The 18,102-nt window shown below is 40.1% G+C and overlaps 1 protein-coding gene across 4 annotated transcripts in view; it reads right to left on the bottom strand.

The window, feature by feature from the left end:
* The window catches only part of LOC109439570 (zinc finger protein 37A), a 36,275-nt gene extending 24,756 nt beyond the window's left edge, over positions 1 to 11,519 (bottom strand). For 2 of the 4 annotated variants that reach the window (XM_074330280.1, XM_074330279.1), the window contains exons 1-2: positions 9,904 to 10,371; positions 5,189 to 5,315 (exon numbers count right to left, since the gene is read on the bottom strand). In XM_074330280.1, coding sequence (XP_074186381.1) covers positions 5,189 to 5,315; positions 9,904 to 9,999 — 223 coding nt within the window. In that variant the 5' untranslated portion in view covers positions 10,000 to 10,371. Of the gene's footprint in view, positions 1 to 5,188; positions 5,316 to 9,903 lie in introns of all 4 variants that reach the window. The other 2 variants (XM_074330277.1, XM_074330278.1) reach the window with 2 other exon arrangements.
* Between the last annotated feature and the right edge of the window lie 6,583 nt (positions 11,520 to 18,102).

The following is an 18,102-nucleotide window of genomic DNA, read 5'->3' as shown; positions in this document are numbered from 1 at the left end:
TTGGAGCTCCATGCTCCTGACTCCGAAGGCTGCCGGTTCGATTCCCACATGGGCCAGTGGGCTCTCAACCACAAGGCTGCCAGTTCAACTCCTCGAGTCCCGCAAGGGATGGTGGGCAGCGCCCCCTGCAACTAAAATTGAACACAGCACCTTGAGCTGAGCTGCCACTGAGCTCCCAGATGGCTCAGTTGGTTGGAGCGCATCCTCTCAACCACAAGGTTGCTGGTTCGACTCCCGCAAGGGATGGTGGGCTGTGCCCCCTGTAACTAGCAACGGCAACTGGACCTGGAGCTGAGCTGTGCCCTCCACAACTAAGACTGAAAGAACAACAAGTTGAAGCTGAACAGCACCCTCCACAACTGAGATTAAAAGGACAACAACTTGACTTGAAAAAAAAAAAAAAGAAGACATTGTTAAGAAAATAAGAGCAAGCAACAGATAGGCAGAAAACTTCGCAAAGTGTTTGTCTAATAATGCTCTTGTACTTAGATTATATAAAGAACTCTGTCAAGTCAATGTAACTATTTAAAAAAAAAAACAGTTTCTTAAAAACTGGGGTCTAGGGTGGCTCAGGCAGCTGGAGCTCCGTGCTCCTAATTCTGAAGGCTGCCGGTTCGATTCCCACGTGGGCCAGTGGGCTCTCAACCACAAGGTTGCTGGTTCAACTCCTCGAGTCCTGCAAGGGATGGTAGGCAGGGTCCCCTGCAACTAAGACTGAACCCGGCACATTGAGCTGAGCTGCCTCCCGGATGGCTCAGTTGGTTAGAGCACATCCTCTCAACCACAAGGTTGCTGGTTCAACTCCTCGAGTCCCACAAGGGATGGTGGGCTGCGCCGCCTGCAACTAACAACGGCAACTGGACCTGGAGCTGAGCTGCGCCCTCCACAACTAGCACTGAAAGGACAACAACTTGAAGCTGACCGACACCCTCCACAACTAAGATCGAAAGGACAACAACTTGACTTGGAAAAAAGTCCTGGAAGTACACACTATTCCCCAATAAAGTCCTGTTTCCCTTCCCCAATAAAATCTTCAAAAAAAACCCAATCAAACAAAAAAACCTGGGGTCTAATATATGGTGATGGAAAGAGAACTTACTCTGGATGGTGAACACACAATGTGAGATACAGATAATGTATTACAGAATTGTACCCCTGAAATCTATGTAACTTCACTAACAATTGTCACCCCAATAAACTTCAATTTAAAGGAAAAAAATGGGCTAAATATTTGAACAGATTTCAAGAAACAAAATCCATGCATGGACAAAAAGTACCTGAAAAGATGTTCAACTTCATTAGTCATCAGGAAAATACAAATTAAAACCCAGTAAGATACAAAAACATCTACTAGAATCTTTCAAAAAAAAAATAGTTTAGTCATGCTCCAATATAAAAAATGTTAAAGCACAAAGATATTTAATATGCAGTTATGTGATATGTAAAATGTATTTGCCAGCTGTTTATTATATAAATTCCAGTTCTTTGTGCACATCCAGAAAATTCATTACGGCACAAAGTTATAGGAAAAAAAATGAAAGCACTACTGGTTAAAAGTCACATGTAAATTGAAAACAACATTTATTGGGCTTCAAAAATATGGAAATGTAGAAAGGAATAGACTAAAACAAAAAATGATTTCTACTCCCACAATTTTAAGTGGTCTCTTCATCTTGTTTTAAATATCTAGTTTATGACTATAAAAAACAAAACAAAAACAAAAACAAAGTAACGGCCACCATGGGAGCACACAGTGAGAGGCTGGCAGCCTGCAACCCAGAAGTGGGTCTCCACCAGACATGGAGTCTACTCCATGATCCTGGACTTCCAGCCTCCACAACTGTGAGAAATCTACGTTTGTTGTTTGTTAAAAACAAAAACAAAAAACCATAATGACCTCCATTCCCACATGTTGGTGAGAATGTAGAGCAACCATAACTATCAGACACTGCTAACGGGCATGCACACTGGCAAAGCCACTTGGAAACATCAAGCAGGTTCCTATAAAGTGACCATAAGAACAAAATAATACCATACTTCGGAATATTTACACAAGAGAAATGAAAAGAAAGGTCTGAACAAAACTTGTACTTAAATGGACACTGCAGCTCTATCCCTAACAGCACAAATAAGGAAAATCCTACGTGTTTATCAACTGGTATATCAATGACAAATTGTGGTGCATACATTCAAAGAAATACTACCTGGGAATAAAAAGAATGGTGAGATACACAAAAGCACACATGAATCTCAAAAGCAAAGTGAAACAAAGAAATGGAGAGAAATTCTGTGTTCTTCAATTGGAAGACTTAATACAGTTAAAATGGCCATATTATCCAAAGTAATACATGGATTCAATGCAATCTCCATAAAAATCCCAATGGCATTTTTTTTAAAGAAACAGAACAAAGAAAAATCATCAGATTTGTATGGAACCACAAAAGATCCTGATTAGCCAAAGCAAACCGGAGAAAAAGGAACAAAGCTGGAGGGTTCATAACCTCTCAATTCAAATTATACAACAAAGAGACAATAATCAAAACAGCATGATATTGGCAGAAAAACAGACACACAGATCAATGTAACAGAAATGAGAGCCCACAAATAAACCCACATATATACAGGCAAATAATTTTCAACAAGGAGCCAAAAACATAGCATGGAGCAAAGAAAGCCTATTCAATAAATTGTGCTGGGAAAATTGGAAAACCACATGCAAAAGGAAATTAGATTGCTATTCGTCACCATACACCAAAACTCACTCAGCATGGATCAAAGACCTAAATATAAGACCGGAAACAATAAAACATGGAGAAGAACCCATAGGTATTAAACTCACAGACCTTGGTCTCACAGCGGATTTTATGAATTTGATCTCAAAGGCAAGGGAAGTTAAAGCAAAAATAAATGAATGGGCAGGGTGGATGGATGGCTCAGTTGGGTAGAGCGCAGGCTCTGAACAAGAGGATTGCCAGTTCAATTCCCACATGGGCCAGCGAGCTGCGCCCTCCACAACTAGATTGAAAACAACGAGCTGCCACTGAGCTTCTAGAGGGGCAGCCAAATGGCTCAGTTGGTTAGAGCGTGAGCTCTCAACAACAAGGTTGCCGGTTCAATTCCCGCATGGGATGGTGGGTTGCGCTCCCTGCATCTAAAGATTGAAAACCACAATGACTGGACTTGGAGCTCAGCTGCCCCCTCCAAAACTAGATTGAAGGACATCGATTTGGAGCTAATGGGCCCTGTAGAAAAACACTGTTCCCCAATAAAAAACAAAATAAAATAAATTAAAAAATAAAGTAAATAATGAATGAATGAATGGGACTATATCAAACAAAAAATCTTTTGAACAGCAAAAGAAACTATCAATAAAACAAAGAGGCAACCAACAGAATCGGAAAAGATATTTATAAAAAAGCCTATGATAAGGGGCCAATATCCAAAATATATAAAGAACTCATATAACTCAACGACAATGACAAAAACTAAACAATCCAATGAAAAAATGGGCAGAGGACCAGGACAGATACTCATTCCAAGAAGACATGTAAATGGCCACCAGATATATGAAAAGATGCTCAACTTCACTAGCTATTAGGGAACGGCAAATCAAAACAAAAGTGCAATACCACCTCACACCTGTGAGAATGGCTATTATCATTAAGAGAAGTAATAAGAAGTGTTGGAGAGGTTGTGGGGGGAAAAGGAACCCTCATACACTGCCTGTGGTAATGTAAATTGGTACAGCCACTATGGAAAACAGTATGGCGGTTCCTCAAAATATTAAGAATACAATTACTACCATGTTACCCAGCAATCTCTCTTCTCAGTATCTACCCAAAAATATCTGAAAACATTTATCTGTAAAGATTTATGTACCCTTATGTTCATTGCAGCATTATTCACAATGGCAAAGACATGGAAACAACCAAAGTGTCTTTTGATAGATGGCTGGATAAAGAAGACGTAGTACCTAGGTATATACAATGAATTATTCACCATGCCAAAAGATGAAATACTGCCATTTGCGAACATGGATGGAACTTGAGATTATCATGCTAAGTGAAGTAAGTTAAATGAAAAGTCGAGAAATATATGATTCCACTCATATGTGGAATATAAAACAAAAGCAAAAAACGAGTAAGACAAAGAAACAAAAATTCATAGACAACAATATGGTGGTTACCAAAGGGAAAGGCGTGTTAGAAAGGATAAATAGGGCCACATATATGATGATGGAAGGAGATTTGACATTGCATGGTGAACACACAATGCAATATACAAATGACGTATTATAGACTTGTACACTTGAAACCTGTATCACTTTATTAACCAATGTCACTTCAACAATTTAATAAAATTTAAAAAAGAGCTAAGTACAGTGTTTCCCTGAAAGTAAGACCTAGCCAGACAATCAACTCTAATGCGTCTTTTGGAGTAAAAATTAATATAAGACCTGGTCTTATTTTACTATAAGCCCAGGTATAATATAATATAATATAATATGATATGATATCGGGTATAATATAATACCGAGTCTTATATTAATTTTTGCTCCAAAAGACACATTAGAGCTGATTGTCCAGCTAGGTCTTATTTTCGGGGAAACACATTAAAAGAATCAAGAATAAAGAGTAAATAATGCACGATATAGAGTAGTACCTCGTTTTCCGAACGTCTTTGTGAACAAACATTTTGGTTTACAAATGTCATAAACCTAGAAGTAAATACTTTGGTTTTTGAACACGCCTCGGAAGTTGAACATGTCACGCGGCTTCCGCTGAGTGCAAGATCCTGAGGCCTAGCTTTTGGCAGTTTTCGAACGTTTCAGAACTCGAACGGTCTTCTGGAATGGATTACGTTAGAGAACTGAGGTACCAATGTATGTAAATTTCTAGAAAGGCAAAACTAATATGACTAAGGAGCCAGGGAGAGGGAAGGTGAGAGAAAAATGACTGCAAAGAGATACAAGGAAACTTTTTGGGGTGACAAAAGTATTTTATATCATTATTTTTTGATGGTGGTGATCACCTATAGGCATTTTCCGAAACTCATCAAATTATACACTGAAAATTATTGACTTTTACTTTATATTAATTACACCCCAAAACAATAATTTCAATACGAACAAGGAGAGAGAGAAAAAAACTTGAATCCCGAAGGGAGTGAGATGGTCAGGTCTGCTCACCCACGGAGACGAGGTGGCTGTAGATCTCCAGCATCACATCTCTGTAGAGGGCCCGCTGAGCAGGGCCCAGGTGCTGCCACTCCTCCTGGGTGAACTCCACAGTCACGTCCTTGAAGGACACTGAGGCCTGTAACAGCACATTTCTTACTCAATCACAAGGGTTCAGAAACAGATGACATGGCAAATACTAGATTTTTTTTATTGGGGAAGGGGAACAGTGTGTATTTCCATGACTTTATTGGAGAACAGTGTGTTTTTCCCAGGACCCATCAGCTCCAAGTCAAGTTGTTGTCCTTCAATCTTAGTTGGGGGGGGGGCACACCTCACTGGCCCATATGGGAATAGAACCGGCATCCCCCTTGCTCAGTGATCATGCTCTAACCAAGTGAGCCATCTGGCCATCCCGGCAAATACATTTGAAAATTAATTTCTATCAGGTTTACTGTTGAGAATTTAAAACAATTTGTTATAAAGGAAGCCTATGGGCTAGCCCAGTGGCTCAGGCGTTTGGAGCTCCGTGCTTCTAACGCCAAAGGCTGCCAGTTCGATTCCCACATGGGCCAGTGGGCTCTCAACCACAGGTTGCTGGTTGGACTCCTAAACTGCCGCAAGGGATGGTGGGCTGCGCCCCCTGCAACTAACAACGGCAACTGGACCTGGAGTTGAGATGTGCCCTCATAACTACAATCGAAAGGACAACAACTTGACTTAGAAAAAATCCTGGAACTACACACTGTTCCCCAATAAAGTCCTGTTCCTCTTCCCCAACAACAACAACAACAACTATATATATATGTGTGTGTGTGTATATATATATATATATATATATATATATATATATACACATACATACATACATATATATATATGTATATATATATAAAGGAAGCTTATGATGGTCCTGTCATTGTCTTACACTGTGATCATTGTCTTACACTGAGAGAGTACTCACATAATTGGCACAAATAGTACTCTTATGCACAGACGTTTGCATTTATTTCTAAGTTATATACCACAGACTGTCAGTTAATATACTAATGATTAAGTTAAGTGATTGTTTTTTAGATATAGCTTTATAACTAGGCATCCTGTCATCTTTTCCCGTGTCCTAGTGAACTGTCCTGAGCACTCTCTAGGGTACACACATCCCCTTGGAGTTCTGCTGGGGTAACAGGGAACCAACGAAGAGTCACCAGTAAGCAATGGAGGTCGTACATATCATCAGATTGGTCTTTCAGACGCGATGCTGTGCAAGAGTGGAGAAAGTTTTACTTAGCAAAGTAGAGGAGACCAATTTAAGGATGTGGAGGGCAATAAGCAAAGTAAAATAAGTCAGACAAATACCGGATGATCTCTAGTACAAAAGACAAACAATTAAGTTCGCGAACTTGTTGCAACAATGGTGCTAACTTTTTCAGATATCAGAGCGATTATTCACTATGAATTTGTGACAACAAGACAAACAGTTAACCAAGTTTACTACTGGAAGTGCTGAAAAGGCTACATGAACAAGTTAGACGACTTGAACTTTTCACCAACAATTCATGGCTCTTGTTATCACGACAAGGCACCAGCTCCCCTACAGACACCAGCACTGTCTGTAGGGGAGTTTTTAGCCAGTAAACAAATAACTATTGGAACACCCTCTCTAGTCACCTGATCTGTCCCCCAATGACCTCTTTCTTTATCCAAAGATAAAGGAAATATTGAAAGGAAGACATTTTGGTGACATTCAGGACGTGAAAGCTCTGATGGTCATTCCAGGAAAAAGAGTCCCAAAATTACTTTGAAGGATGAACTAGATGAATGTCTTAGGTGCAAAGTTTCCCAATGGGAGTACTTTAAAGTTGACCACAGTGATATTCAGCAATGAGGTATGTAGCACTTTTTCTAGGATGAATTCGCGAACTTAATTGTCAGAGGTGTACCAGTGGAAAGTACAAAAAAAACCCAGAAAAAACACCTAAGTTCATACTGACAAGACTGGTTGTTGCCAGAGGTGAAGGATGAGGGGTGGGAGAAATGGGTGAACTGTTTTGTTTTTGTAGTCTAAATAAATCAAATTTTTAAAAGAGAGAGCGATGACTTTTATTAACGTTAATCAATGGGAAGGAAGAATGGAAAACAGATCCCTTTAAGAGGAAGGAACAAAATTTTGATCATTACATTTCTGTACTGCTATACCTAGAGAAGCCCCATGAGCAACTGGGTAAATGCTGATGCAACTGAGATAGGGAAAAATATATATACAGATGGCCCGACTTCTCATGATTCAACTTACACATATTTTCACCATTATAATGCTGTGAAAATGATACACCTAATAAATTACATGAGATATTCAACTCTTTATTACAAAATCGTCTCTGTGTTAGATGAGTTTGCCTAACTGGAGGCTAATGTAACTGTTCTGAGCACGATGAAGGGAGACTAAGCTAAGCTATGACGGTTGGTAGGTTAGCGGTACTAACTCCATTTCTGACCTACGGTATTTTCAACTTACAATGGGTTTATCAGGATATAATCCCGTCATAGGCAGAGGGGCATCTGAATATATGGGTGTCTGCCCCTGGTTCCCGGCACATAAAAGGGGGGTCTAAAACTGATGTATACAGTCATTTCAATCACACAATATCAGAGCACATTTTGAAGATAGCAAGGTAGATTCTAACACTTTTTGGAAGAGGTAAAGGATTTACACTATTCAAAACAACAATGAAAACGAACGAGGAAGGGAGATTCACAATACTGATTTCAAGACTTATTTCAGACGATCTGAAGAGACATTTCTCCAAAGAGGACATACAAATGGCAAATAGACATATGAAAAAATGCTCAACATCACTAATCATCAGAGAAATGCAAATCAAAACCACAATGAGATATCACCTCACCCCAGTCAGAATGGCTATCATCAACAAGACAAATAGTAACAAGTGGTGGAGAGGCTGTGGAGAAAAAGGAACCCTCATACACTGTTGGTGGGAATGCAGATTGCTGCAGCCATTATGGAAGGAAGTGTGGAGGTTCCTCAAAAAATTACGAATAGAATACCATATGACCCAGCAATCCCTCTCCTGGGTATCTACCCAAAAAATCTGAAAACATTTATACATAAAGACACGTGTGCTCCAATGTTCACTGCAGCTTTATTTACAGTGGCCAAGACATGGAAACAAACAAAATGTCCTTCGATAGATGAATGGATAAAGAAGTTGTGGTATATATACACAATGGAATACTATTCGGCGGTAAGAAAAGATGACATAGGAACATTTGTGACAACATGGATGGATCTTGAGAGTATAATGCTAAGCGAAATAAGTCAGATAGAAAAAGCAGAGAACCATATGATTTCACTGATATGTGAAAACAACAAAAACAACAAAAGAACAAGACAAACAAATGAGAAACAAAAACTCATAGACACAGACAATAGTTTAGTGGTTACTAGAGGGTAAGGGGGGTGGGGGTGGGAGATGAGGGTAAAGGGGATCAAATACATGGTGATGGAAGGAGAACTGACTGTAGGTGGTGAACATACAATGGGATTTATAGATGATGTAATACAGAATTGTACACCTGAAATCTATGTAATTTTACTAACAACTGTCATCCCAATAAATTTTTAAAAAAAGACTAATTTTACAGCAACAATAATGAAGACAGTATAGTATTAGCAAAACGACTGACAAACATCAACAGAAGAGAATACTGACGAGAAACAGACCCACAAATAATGAAGAATCAAATGATTCCTAACAAAGGTGCCAAAGCAATTCCATGGAGAAGATAATATTCTTTTCAACATATTTTATTGGTATTATCAAATATACATCAACAAAAATAAGTCATCTTGATCTATGCCTTGCACCATAAAAGTTAACTCAAAATGATCACAGGCCCTACTATATAACTTACAAAAACAGGAGAGAAAATCTTTGTGACCTTGTTTCAGGAAGATTTTTTTTTTTCATATGACCGAAAAATCATAAAAGATGAAAATTTTGAAAACTTGATTGATTAAACACTTCTACTCTTTGAAAGATACATGGTGAGAGAAAAACAGGAGAGAAATATAATCTTTAACAAATGGGTTTTATACTCAAAATCGTCACACAAAAATCCTCCTGCAAATAACAGGGAATTTTTCTCATATACAATACAGGGGAAAAAATATTACACAAAGAAAAACAAAGCATGAAAGTGTCACTTTCTTATGAGGCTAACATAACCACACCACCAAAATTGGATAGGAACACGGGAAAAGGAAATGATAGGCTCACCTAACTTGTGATACAGATACTTATTATAAGTACAAGCTGAAAGATCCCAGCCAACTCATCAGCAAGTAGGGTGTATATGGGAAATCAACAATGAATTAATACTAGAAAATTCATTTTGCTACTCACAATACTTATTGATTACAGGAAATAAACTGTCTTTATTTTAATAGATACACAAGAAGTACTTAACATAATTCAATGCACATTCACGACTAAACTGAAATCTCAGCAAATTGTCAATTACATGGAATATACGAATCAAAGATTATCTACCAAGAGCCACTGCAAACATCAGAGCTAATGCTAAAACTGTGTATTTTCTCTCAAGACTGGCTTTATTTCTACTTCTCTTTTGCATTGAATATATGGACACTTATGAACCTCATAAATCCATCACAATGCAAAGTGGGAAATGAACAAAGTGCTCACCTGAGATGTGTTCATTCTGCTGCTCTGGGGAGACTGTAGAGAACTGGGGAGGTTCGACTGGGAGGCCAAAGAAGGACCGTGCAGGGGTAGCACCATCTGTCCACATGAGACGGGAAGTGGACACCTCGACTAAACCGTACAGTTTTTCACTGACTCAACTTCTCTCTGGTTAAAAAACAATGTACTTGATTTTCTGAATGATTAACATAAACAACTTAGTTACATTAAAGTACGTACAGGATAAGGCACTGCTCTTTCACTAATATTTACATAAAATACTCAGGCTGCATCATTTAACTCTTTTCCAATTAACACTGTTTACATCTCCAAGGAGAAAATCCTCAGAAAGCCCAGTAAAAGGAGTATAGAGGGTTTGAGGGCAAGAATATTTCAGTTTAGTTTTAACTGGATCATATTTTCTCAAATGGTCCTTTTCGTAAGATATTTTTGCTGACTTACCTGTGAGAAAGTGAACTGCAGTTGTTTTCCTCCTGGTTCTGTCACAAACTGATTGTCCCTTGACAAATCACTGAACTTCTTGGTCCGATATCTTTAAAGCTTTGAAGAGTCAGTAGTAGATCACCATGGAAACCCTTCAGGAGCCTTGTTTTGGGATTCTATGAGTTCAGGATAAGTCAATAATGTCACATGGGCATCTACGAGAGTAGCACAATGTTGTAAAGAGTGAAGAGCCAGGACGCCATTAAGCAACAAATGGGGACAGAATTTCCACCTGGTGTCTGGTTGCCCATTACCTCAACCTCACCCTCACAAGCTCTCCGACAAAGTGGCCAACCCTGGGCAGCATACCCCAGGGCCACCCCAGACTCAAAGATGACCCAAATCCTCCACTGTCACAGCTCAGTGTGGTGGCTACAGTATGTGGCAGTATCTCCAAATCCGGATAGAAGGATGAAGAACTTCTGACTGCAAATTTAGGCCATGCTGCTTCCTGTGTTCTTTTGCCTCAGCTCTGAAGCTCTCCTGAGGAGAGTAAAGAACAGGGCTGTTCTCTTCCAGGGAACACTCCTGTTCCTGGAGACCTCCTGATTCCTCCATTACAGGAAATGTTTCCCAAAATCTCAGACCTGCCTCTGGGAAACAAATTCACGTAAGGGCGACAAACCTGACACGCTTGGAATGCCTAAAATTTCAGATATAAAACACAAACAACCTGCCAGTGCAGAAAGACCTAGGAGCCTCTGTCTGACCTAAGGATTCTGATGAGACACCAGAAATTCCGGAATACATCTGACGGTGCCGAGAGTCCATTCACATTCACTTCCAGTTTTACCCACACGTATGTAAGCACAGGTCACTCTCTTAAGTGCTGTGAACGGTGTAATGATGGTTTTAGGTAGGTGTGGTATTTAGATATATCCTGAGATTCAAAGCACATCTGCTCCTAATTCGGAGCTCCATCATCCCGAGCTTGTGAGCTGAGCAATACGCTCCACCAACCTCGGCCTCGGTTGCTTTCTTTTATTCTAATGCAGATGGTTATGCCTACCTCATATACTGGATGTGAGGTTTACAAAAGCCACCCAGTGAAGAGAAAGACCTAAGTACCTTCTGAATATAATGGCAATTGACACTTACTCAGTTGGTTATTTGCTTTATAAGCGAGAACTTCTCTCTCAAAACGCAATTATTTTTCAATGAGAAATCGGACTGAGGCAGGTTCCTTCTGTCGTCCCTGCCTACAGGTGACAGAGCTGGACTTTACCTGGTAGATTTAGCCCCAGAGCGCCTCTCTCACCACAGACTCACCGCCCGTGCTTTCTGGCTCTCACGGTCTCATTATAACCGCACTTTCCCCTCCTGCTGCTAAAACTGGGTTTTCCCTGGGCGGAGGCTGGCGGGCCCCGCACAAGGTCCCCGGACCCGGCCGGCACCGGGCACCTGCTCCTGACCAGGCTCAGTCCCATCTGCGCCCCCGGAACCGGAAGGACAGGGGTCCCCCCAACAGGTACCCGCGGGCTCTGCACTGAAGACCCTGGGGGGGGGGGGGGGGATTCCCGTGACCTCCCATCCCCTCCTCCACAGACACAAGTCCCCACGCGCTTCAAGCTGGTCTTCAGGTCGCCCAGATTCCCCATCGACCCCGCATTCTCACTTTAGACGCAAAACCTCGGTGCCCCCGCAGAAGACGAGACTCGCCAGATTCTCACCGCGACCAAGAACCGAGCGGAAGCAGGGAGGCGGGACTAGAACTGTAGAAGAGCGGAGGGAGCCTAGAAGACCCGTTCCCAGGGCACGGAGCGGCCGCCAGTTCCGTAGACTACATTTCCCATAGAACACCCTTCTCGCGCCTTTTCCCGATTTAGCAACGTTTCTCCTTTTTTAGATGTTTGTGAGATGTTGCCCTTGACCTTTTCTCTTGCTTGGGTTGTCTCAGAATCCCCAAACATTAAGGGTTAAACTTAAAGTTTACTGCCAAATATAATGCATGGTCCTCGATATAAATCGGGATAGAACAACAGTTGCTAAAGACGTTGGTTACAAATTGCGAACCTTGAATGTGCACTGGGTTACTCTTAAGTGTAAAAATAATAGTGAAATAACAGAGGAAAACATACTGGTTTTATAAAGGCACGTATAGTAAGTATTTATGATTGAAATTATATCTTTGTAAATTTATTTCACAAATTTTTCAGGAAAATCAAATAGACGACATATGTATGGCAAAATTATAAGATTTTTACATAGAAGAGATGGGTGTAGATAAATGGGTATTGTATGGTTTTCTCAATGCTTGAAAACTGTGCAATACAAAGTGAAAAAGGGGGGGGAGGGAATATGTATACTACCTCTATCACTGTACCTTTTAAATTCAAAGCTGCCATGGGAGTTTAAGGTTCATAAAGGTATCTCTTGGGAATAAGGCTGTGACATGGGAATAAAATAATTAAAAATGGAGCACAGCAATACTAAAGAAAGAAGATTTTTCTCACCTTCACCAAACTCTAGCTAGGATTCTCTAAGCCTGCTTCTCGAATAGGACTATCAACTTTGGCCTATAAAGATTTCAACAAAATGCAATTTCTAACAACTCAAGGACTCATCCCTAGGATGACATTAAGCCCCCTTAAAGTGCCTGCCCGAGACCATCTGATCAGCCAAATTATTTGTTTGTTAAAGGTGTTACCGGAGGGCCAAGTCCAGGTTCTTGGCATCTCGAGCAAAGAGTTGAACGAGATACAGAGGTAAAGTAGTGAAAAAGCAGTTTATTGGAAGACGTAGTACACTTCAAAGAAATATTAGCAGATCGGAGCAGTAGAGATGGCTCAAGGGCTCAAGGTGGCATTAGAAAAAGTTCCAAAGAGTGTGGAGGGGGCCAAGCAAAAGAAGAGGCTCAAAAAAGGGCCTGACTGATGAGGACTTGGAGTTTTTATCCTTTTTTCTCTAGAATGGGCTGTTTCTTTCTGGATGTGTCACCACTTGATTGACAAGTGTGATTGACAAGAGGCTATTACCTCATCTTTTTAGACTGCACATGTTCTTTCCCAGAATTCAGTCTGTTATAATGCACTTCCAGGCATATGTATGATATTATAATGATGATATACGGTAATGAGGCCCAGGAGAAATGAAGGTCGTTGTGGCCTTTACTGCGCAGGTGTGAATGACTGGTTTAATCCAGTTGGGTATTTTGTACCCATTTGTTCCCTCATAGAAGTAGGTAATTACAGTGAGAAGGGAAAGTTTTGGACAGAGAGGGGAGGTCTTTCTGGCAATTGCATTCGGTGTGTGATGTTAGACCAATGCCTATCTCTAACTTCCTGCCTTGTTTTCTCCTTGAGAGACATGATCCCCATAAAATCTCTATGGGAAGTTGAGGGACAGGAGTCCTTTTCTTCTCTTTCTGCTTCCTGCTGGGCAGGGGCATAGAACTATCCCTACCTATTGGGGGATCAGATAGGAACTCTCACCGTAGCTGGTCTTAGATGAGAGGGAGGGGTCTCAAGATCTGCCTGGAAGACCATGTTGGCTTCTCTGGTTGTGACTGGCAATCTTGCTGGGGTATCCTCTGTATCCCAAAGGCCCCTAAATGAGGAAAAACAGATTTTAATAAATCCATTAGCTCTATAGAGCCTGTGGCCATTCCACCAGTCATTCAGGTTGTGTCAATTGTCCAGGAGCTGGGCCCAGAATCGGTTGGAAAGAACATTAGGCTTCAATGATTACAATCAACAAGTATACTGGCCTGAGGGAATGTTAAAAAATATGTGGTCTCTGGGACAGAATTGTCCAAGAGTTAGGTCCGGAATGGCTTGGGGGATGTTGGGAAGTCACAGGCTTTTAAGTAATCTGAAGCAGGGGTGAGAGACATTTGGTGATTCAGGCTGGGAGCAATCTGTAGTCTAGGATTCAGAAACTGATTAGAAGAGTAATCAAAACCAGGGGCTAAGGAGCTAAGAAACCAGGTAAAAGGAGACGAAATTTCTACAGTTTAGTGAGGGGGCTCTCCCATATCAAAGCAAACACCTGAAGTTAGTGCACCTGTCTCCCTGTCTCTATGAGAGAGTAGGAGCTTAATGTGTATAACTGCCAGTTTGCAAACCGAGATGGATTTTACATGGACCTATTCCCCCTTCCTGCTTTTTGTACTTTTTCACTTCCCTCGCTCTACTGAGCCCCAGTTCACCCACTCTCTATTCCCTCACTCTCCCATTTAAACTCCCAGTCACCTCTGTACAAATCGAAGTGGAGTTCAGTTCACGCTGGACTCTTTTCTCTATTGCAATTGTATATTACCAATTAAAATTTATTTTCCCCACTTTGTGTCATTTTTGTTTATCTTTGACAAAAAAAAGAATAGTATCTATCAGCAGCACAGCTTACCTCAGGAAAGATAAAAAAGCTAATAACTGTTTCAATGTTGAGGTTTTTCCTCATTGGCAGCCCCCCCCCCAAGAGCTCAATCTCCCCCTTATTGGAGATGTCCCCGGCAAGCTCCCCCTAAGAGCTCTGCCCCCTCCTCTTCCCATACCTTATCAGAGATGACTCCTACAGGCACCATAGTTAGAAGCCTCCCTGTCAAAACAAAGTTGAGGGATCACAGCTGCTAGGGACGGATCTCCCTGGCACCCCAGCCAGATTTCCCCCCCTCAACCCGGAGGCCTAAGCATATAAAAGTAAAGCCCCTGACCCCAGTCAGTGCTCAGTTCTTTGGGAAATATCCCACTGGGCCCACTAGTGTAATAACGCTGAGTTCTCCTTGCCCTCTGGGTGCCGCTTGTGTCTCTCGGTCCACGCCATTTTTGCAACATCAACATTACACAATACAGGAAAATATACACAACCCAATATAAGAAAATAGTTACCATGCAAGTGGGTCACATCCCAGAGATGATCCCATTTAAACCCAATATGAGCATCTTCTAGTCCTATTACCAAATAGGGCTGTGGTCATATTATTGTAGAAACTTCTGTTTACTAAATTACATCTAATGAGCATATTTTTGGTAAATATTTTATAGCATCAGTTATTTCTTATGACTGATGGGTTTTTATATTGGATCTTACACCCAGAGAGAAGAAAAAGAATGGAATCATCAAGAAGTTAGTGAAGAGCCGGCCTGGTGGCTCAGGCGGTTGGAGCTCCATGCTCCTAACTCCAAAAGCTACCGGCACGATTCCTACATGGGCCAGTAGGCTCTCAACCACAAGGTTGCTGGTTCGACTCCCACAAGGGATGGTGAGCTGCGCCCCCTACAACTAGCAACGGCAACTGGACCTGGAGCTGAGCTGAGTCCTCCACAACTAAGACTGAAAGGACAACAACTTGAAGCTGAATGGCACTCTTCACAACTAAGATTGAAAGGACAACAACTTGGAAAAAAAAGAATCCTGGAAAAATACACACTGTTCCCCAATAAAGTCCTGTTCCCCTTCCCCAATAAAAAAAAACTGTGATAAAATATACATAACATAAAATTTACCATTTTAACCATTTTCAGGTGTACAGTTCAGCGGTGTTAAGTACTTTCATTCATATTGTTGTGCAACCATCACCACTACCCATATCTAGAACTTTTTCCATATCGAAAACTGAAACTCTGTACCCATGGAATAATGACAGCCATTTCCCTCTACTCCAGTCCCTTGCAACTACTGTTCTACTTTCTGTCTCTTTGAATCTGACTACTCAAGGTACCTCCTATAAGGGGAATCATACAAAACTTGTCCTTCTGTGTTGGTCTTATTTCAAATCGCATAAAATCTTCAGGGTTCATGCATATTGTAACATGAGTCAAAATTGTCCTTTTTTTGATAAGGCTGCACAATATTCCATTTGTATTATATATTACATTTTGTTTATCCATTCATCTGTCAGTGGGCATTTGGGTTAGTTCCACCTTTTGGCTATTGTGAATAATGTTGCTATGAACCTGTGTGTACAAATATCTGTTCAAGTTCTTTATTTTGATTTTTTGCATATATACTCAGAAATAGAATTACTCTATTAAATGGTAATTATATGTTTACTTTTTGGAGGAACTGCCATACCGTTATTCACAGGGGCTGCACTATTTTACATTCCCATCAGCAAGGCACAAAGGTTCTAGATTCTCGCCAGTGTTACCAACACTTGTGTGTTTTGATGATAAATCAATGTGAAGTGGTATGTCTTTGCAGTTTGATTTGCATTTTCCTAATTAGTAGTGTTGAGCATCTTTTTCATGTGCTTCTTGGTTATCTTGTATCTTCTTTTGAGAAATGTCTATTCAATTCATTCGTTGTCTTGAATTGGGTTGTTCATTTTTTATTTTTGAGATTTAGTGGTTCTATATACACTGGATATTAATCCCTTATCAGATATGAGACTTGCAAATATTTTTTCCTATTCTCTGTGTTGTCTTTACTCTGCTGATAGTGTCCTTTGATGCACAAAAGTTTTACATTTTCAAGAAGTTCAATTTGTCTTCTTTTTTCCTGTGCTTTTGATGTCATATCCAAGAAGTCATTGCCAAATCGAATGTTTATAAAGTTTTGTCCCTATAAATCTAAGATATTTATAGTTTCAATGCTTACATTTTTATTTTTGATTCATTTTGAGTTAATTTTTGTATATTAGTGGAATAAGTGTAAGAAAGGAATCCAATTTCATTCTTTTGCATATGGATATCCAGTTTCCCAGCATCATTTCTTGAAAAGATTGTCATTTCCCCCATTGAATAATTTTGATACTTTTATTAAAGTCATTTAACCATATAAATAAAGGTTTATTTCTTGGCTCTCTGTTCCACTCCATGGTCTATATGTTTGTCTGTATGCCAGTACCACACTATTTGATTACTGCAGCTTTGTAGTAAATTTTGAAAACAGGAAGCATGAGTACTCCAACTTTATTCTTCCTTTTCATGATTGTTTTGGCGATTCATTGCCCCTTGATATTGACAACTAAACAATAATATTGACCAGGTATTCCGTCACCAAAAAGGTTTCATTCTGGAAAAGGAAAAAGAAAAAGGGAAAATGGCTGCAACCCAAGACATGCAGACCTGGCAAGCCACGAGCATGTTCTGGCTTGTGTGCTGAGATGGAGGGTATTTAAGGCAGGGAGACAGGAAGTTAGAAATATAGAGTTTTAATGAGAAGAAAGTTAGAAACATAGAGTTCAAGTAGGTGTTCTCATGAACTTCCATGAGCCCAAATCCTCCCATAGACCTTCCTGCCTGATCAGTTTCCTAAAGTTCCAGTTCATTTTTATCAACATCCCATATAAATTTTAGGGTAGTGTTTTCAATTTCTACAAAAAAAAAAAAGTTGTTGGGATTTTCATGGAAATTGCATTGAACCTGTAGATCTCTTTGGGAAGTATTCACACATGAACAATAGTGCATCTTCCAATCCAGGGGATGCATATTTGTCGTCTTTAATTTCTTTGAGCAATGTTTTATAGTGTTCAATGTATATATCTTTAACTTCCTTGGTTTGTTCTTTTTGATGCTATTGTAAATGGAATTATTTTCTGGATTTCCTTTTCAGAATGTTCATTGTGAGTTTACACAAATACAATTCATAAGTATTTGTTAATATTGTAATCTGCAACTTTGTTTAAATCTTTTATTGCCTCTAAACTTTTGTGTGTGTGTGTGTGTGTGTGTGTGTGTGTGTGTGTGTATTCCTTAAGTTTTTCTATATATAGTATCATATTATCAGTAAATATAGTTTTACTTTCTCCTTTCCAAT

The sequence above is a fragment of the Rhinolophus sinicus genome, linkage group LG04 (assembly GCF_036562045.2).
Source record: "Rhinolophus sinicus isolate RSC01 linkage group LG04, ASM3656204v1, whole genome shotgun sequence".
NCBI lineage: Eukaryota > Metazoa > Chordata > Mammalia > Chiroptera > Rhinolophidae > Rhinolophus > Rhinolophus sinicus.
Note: the sequence above shows the minus strand (reverse complement) of the source record. Positions and strands in the feature narration are given on the sequence as shown.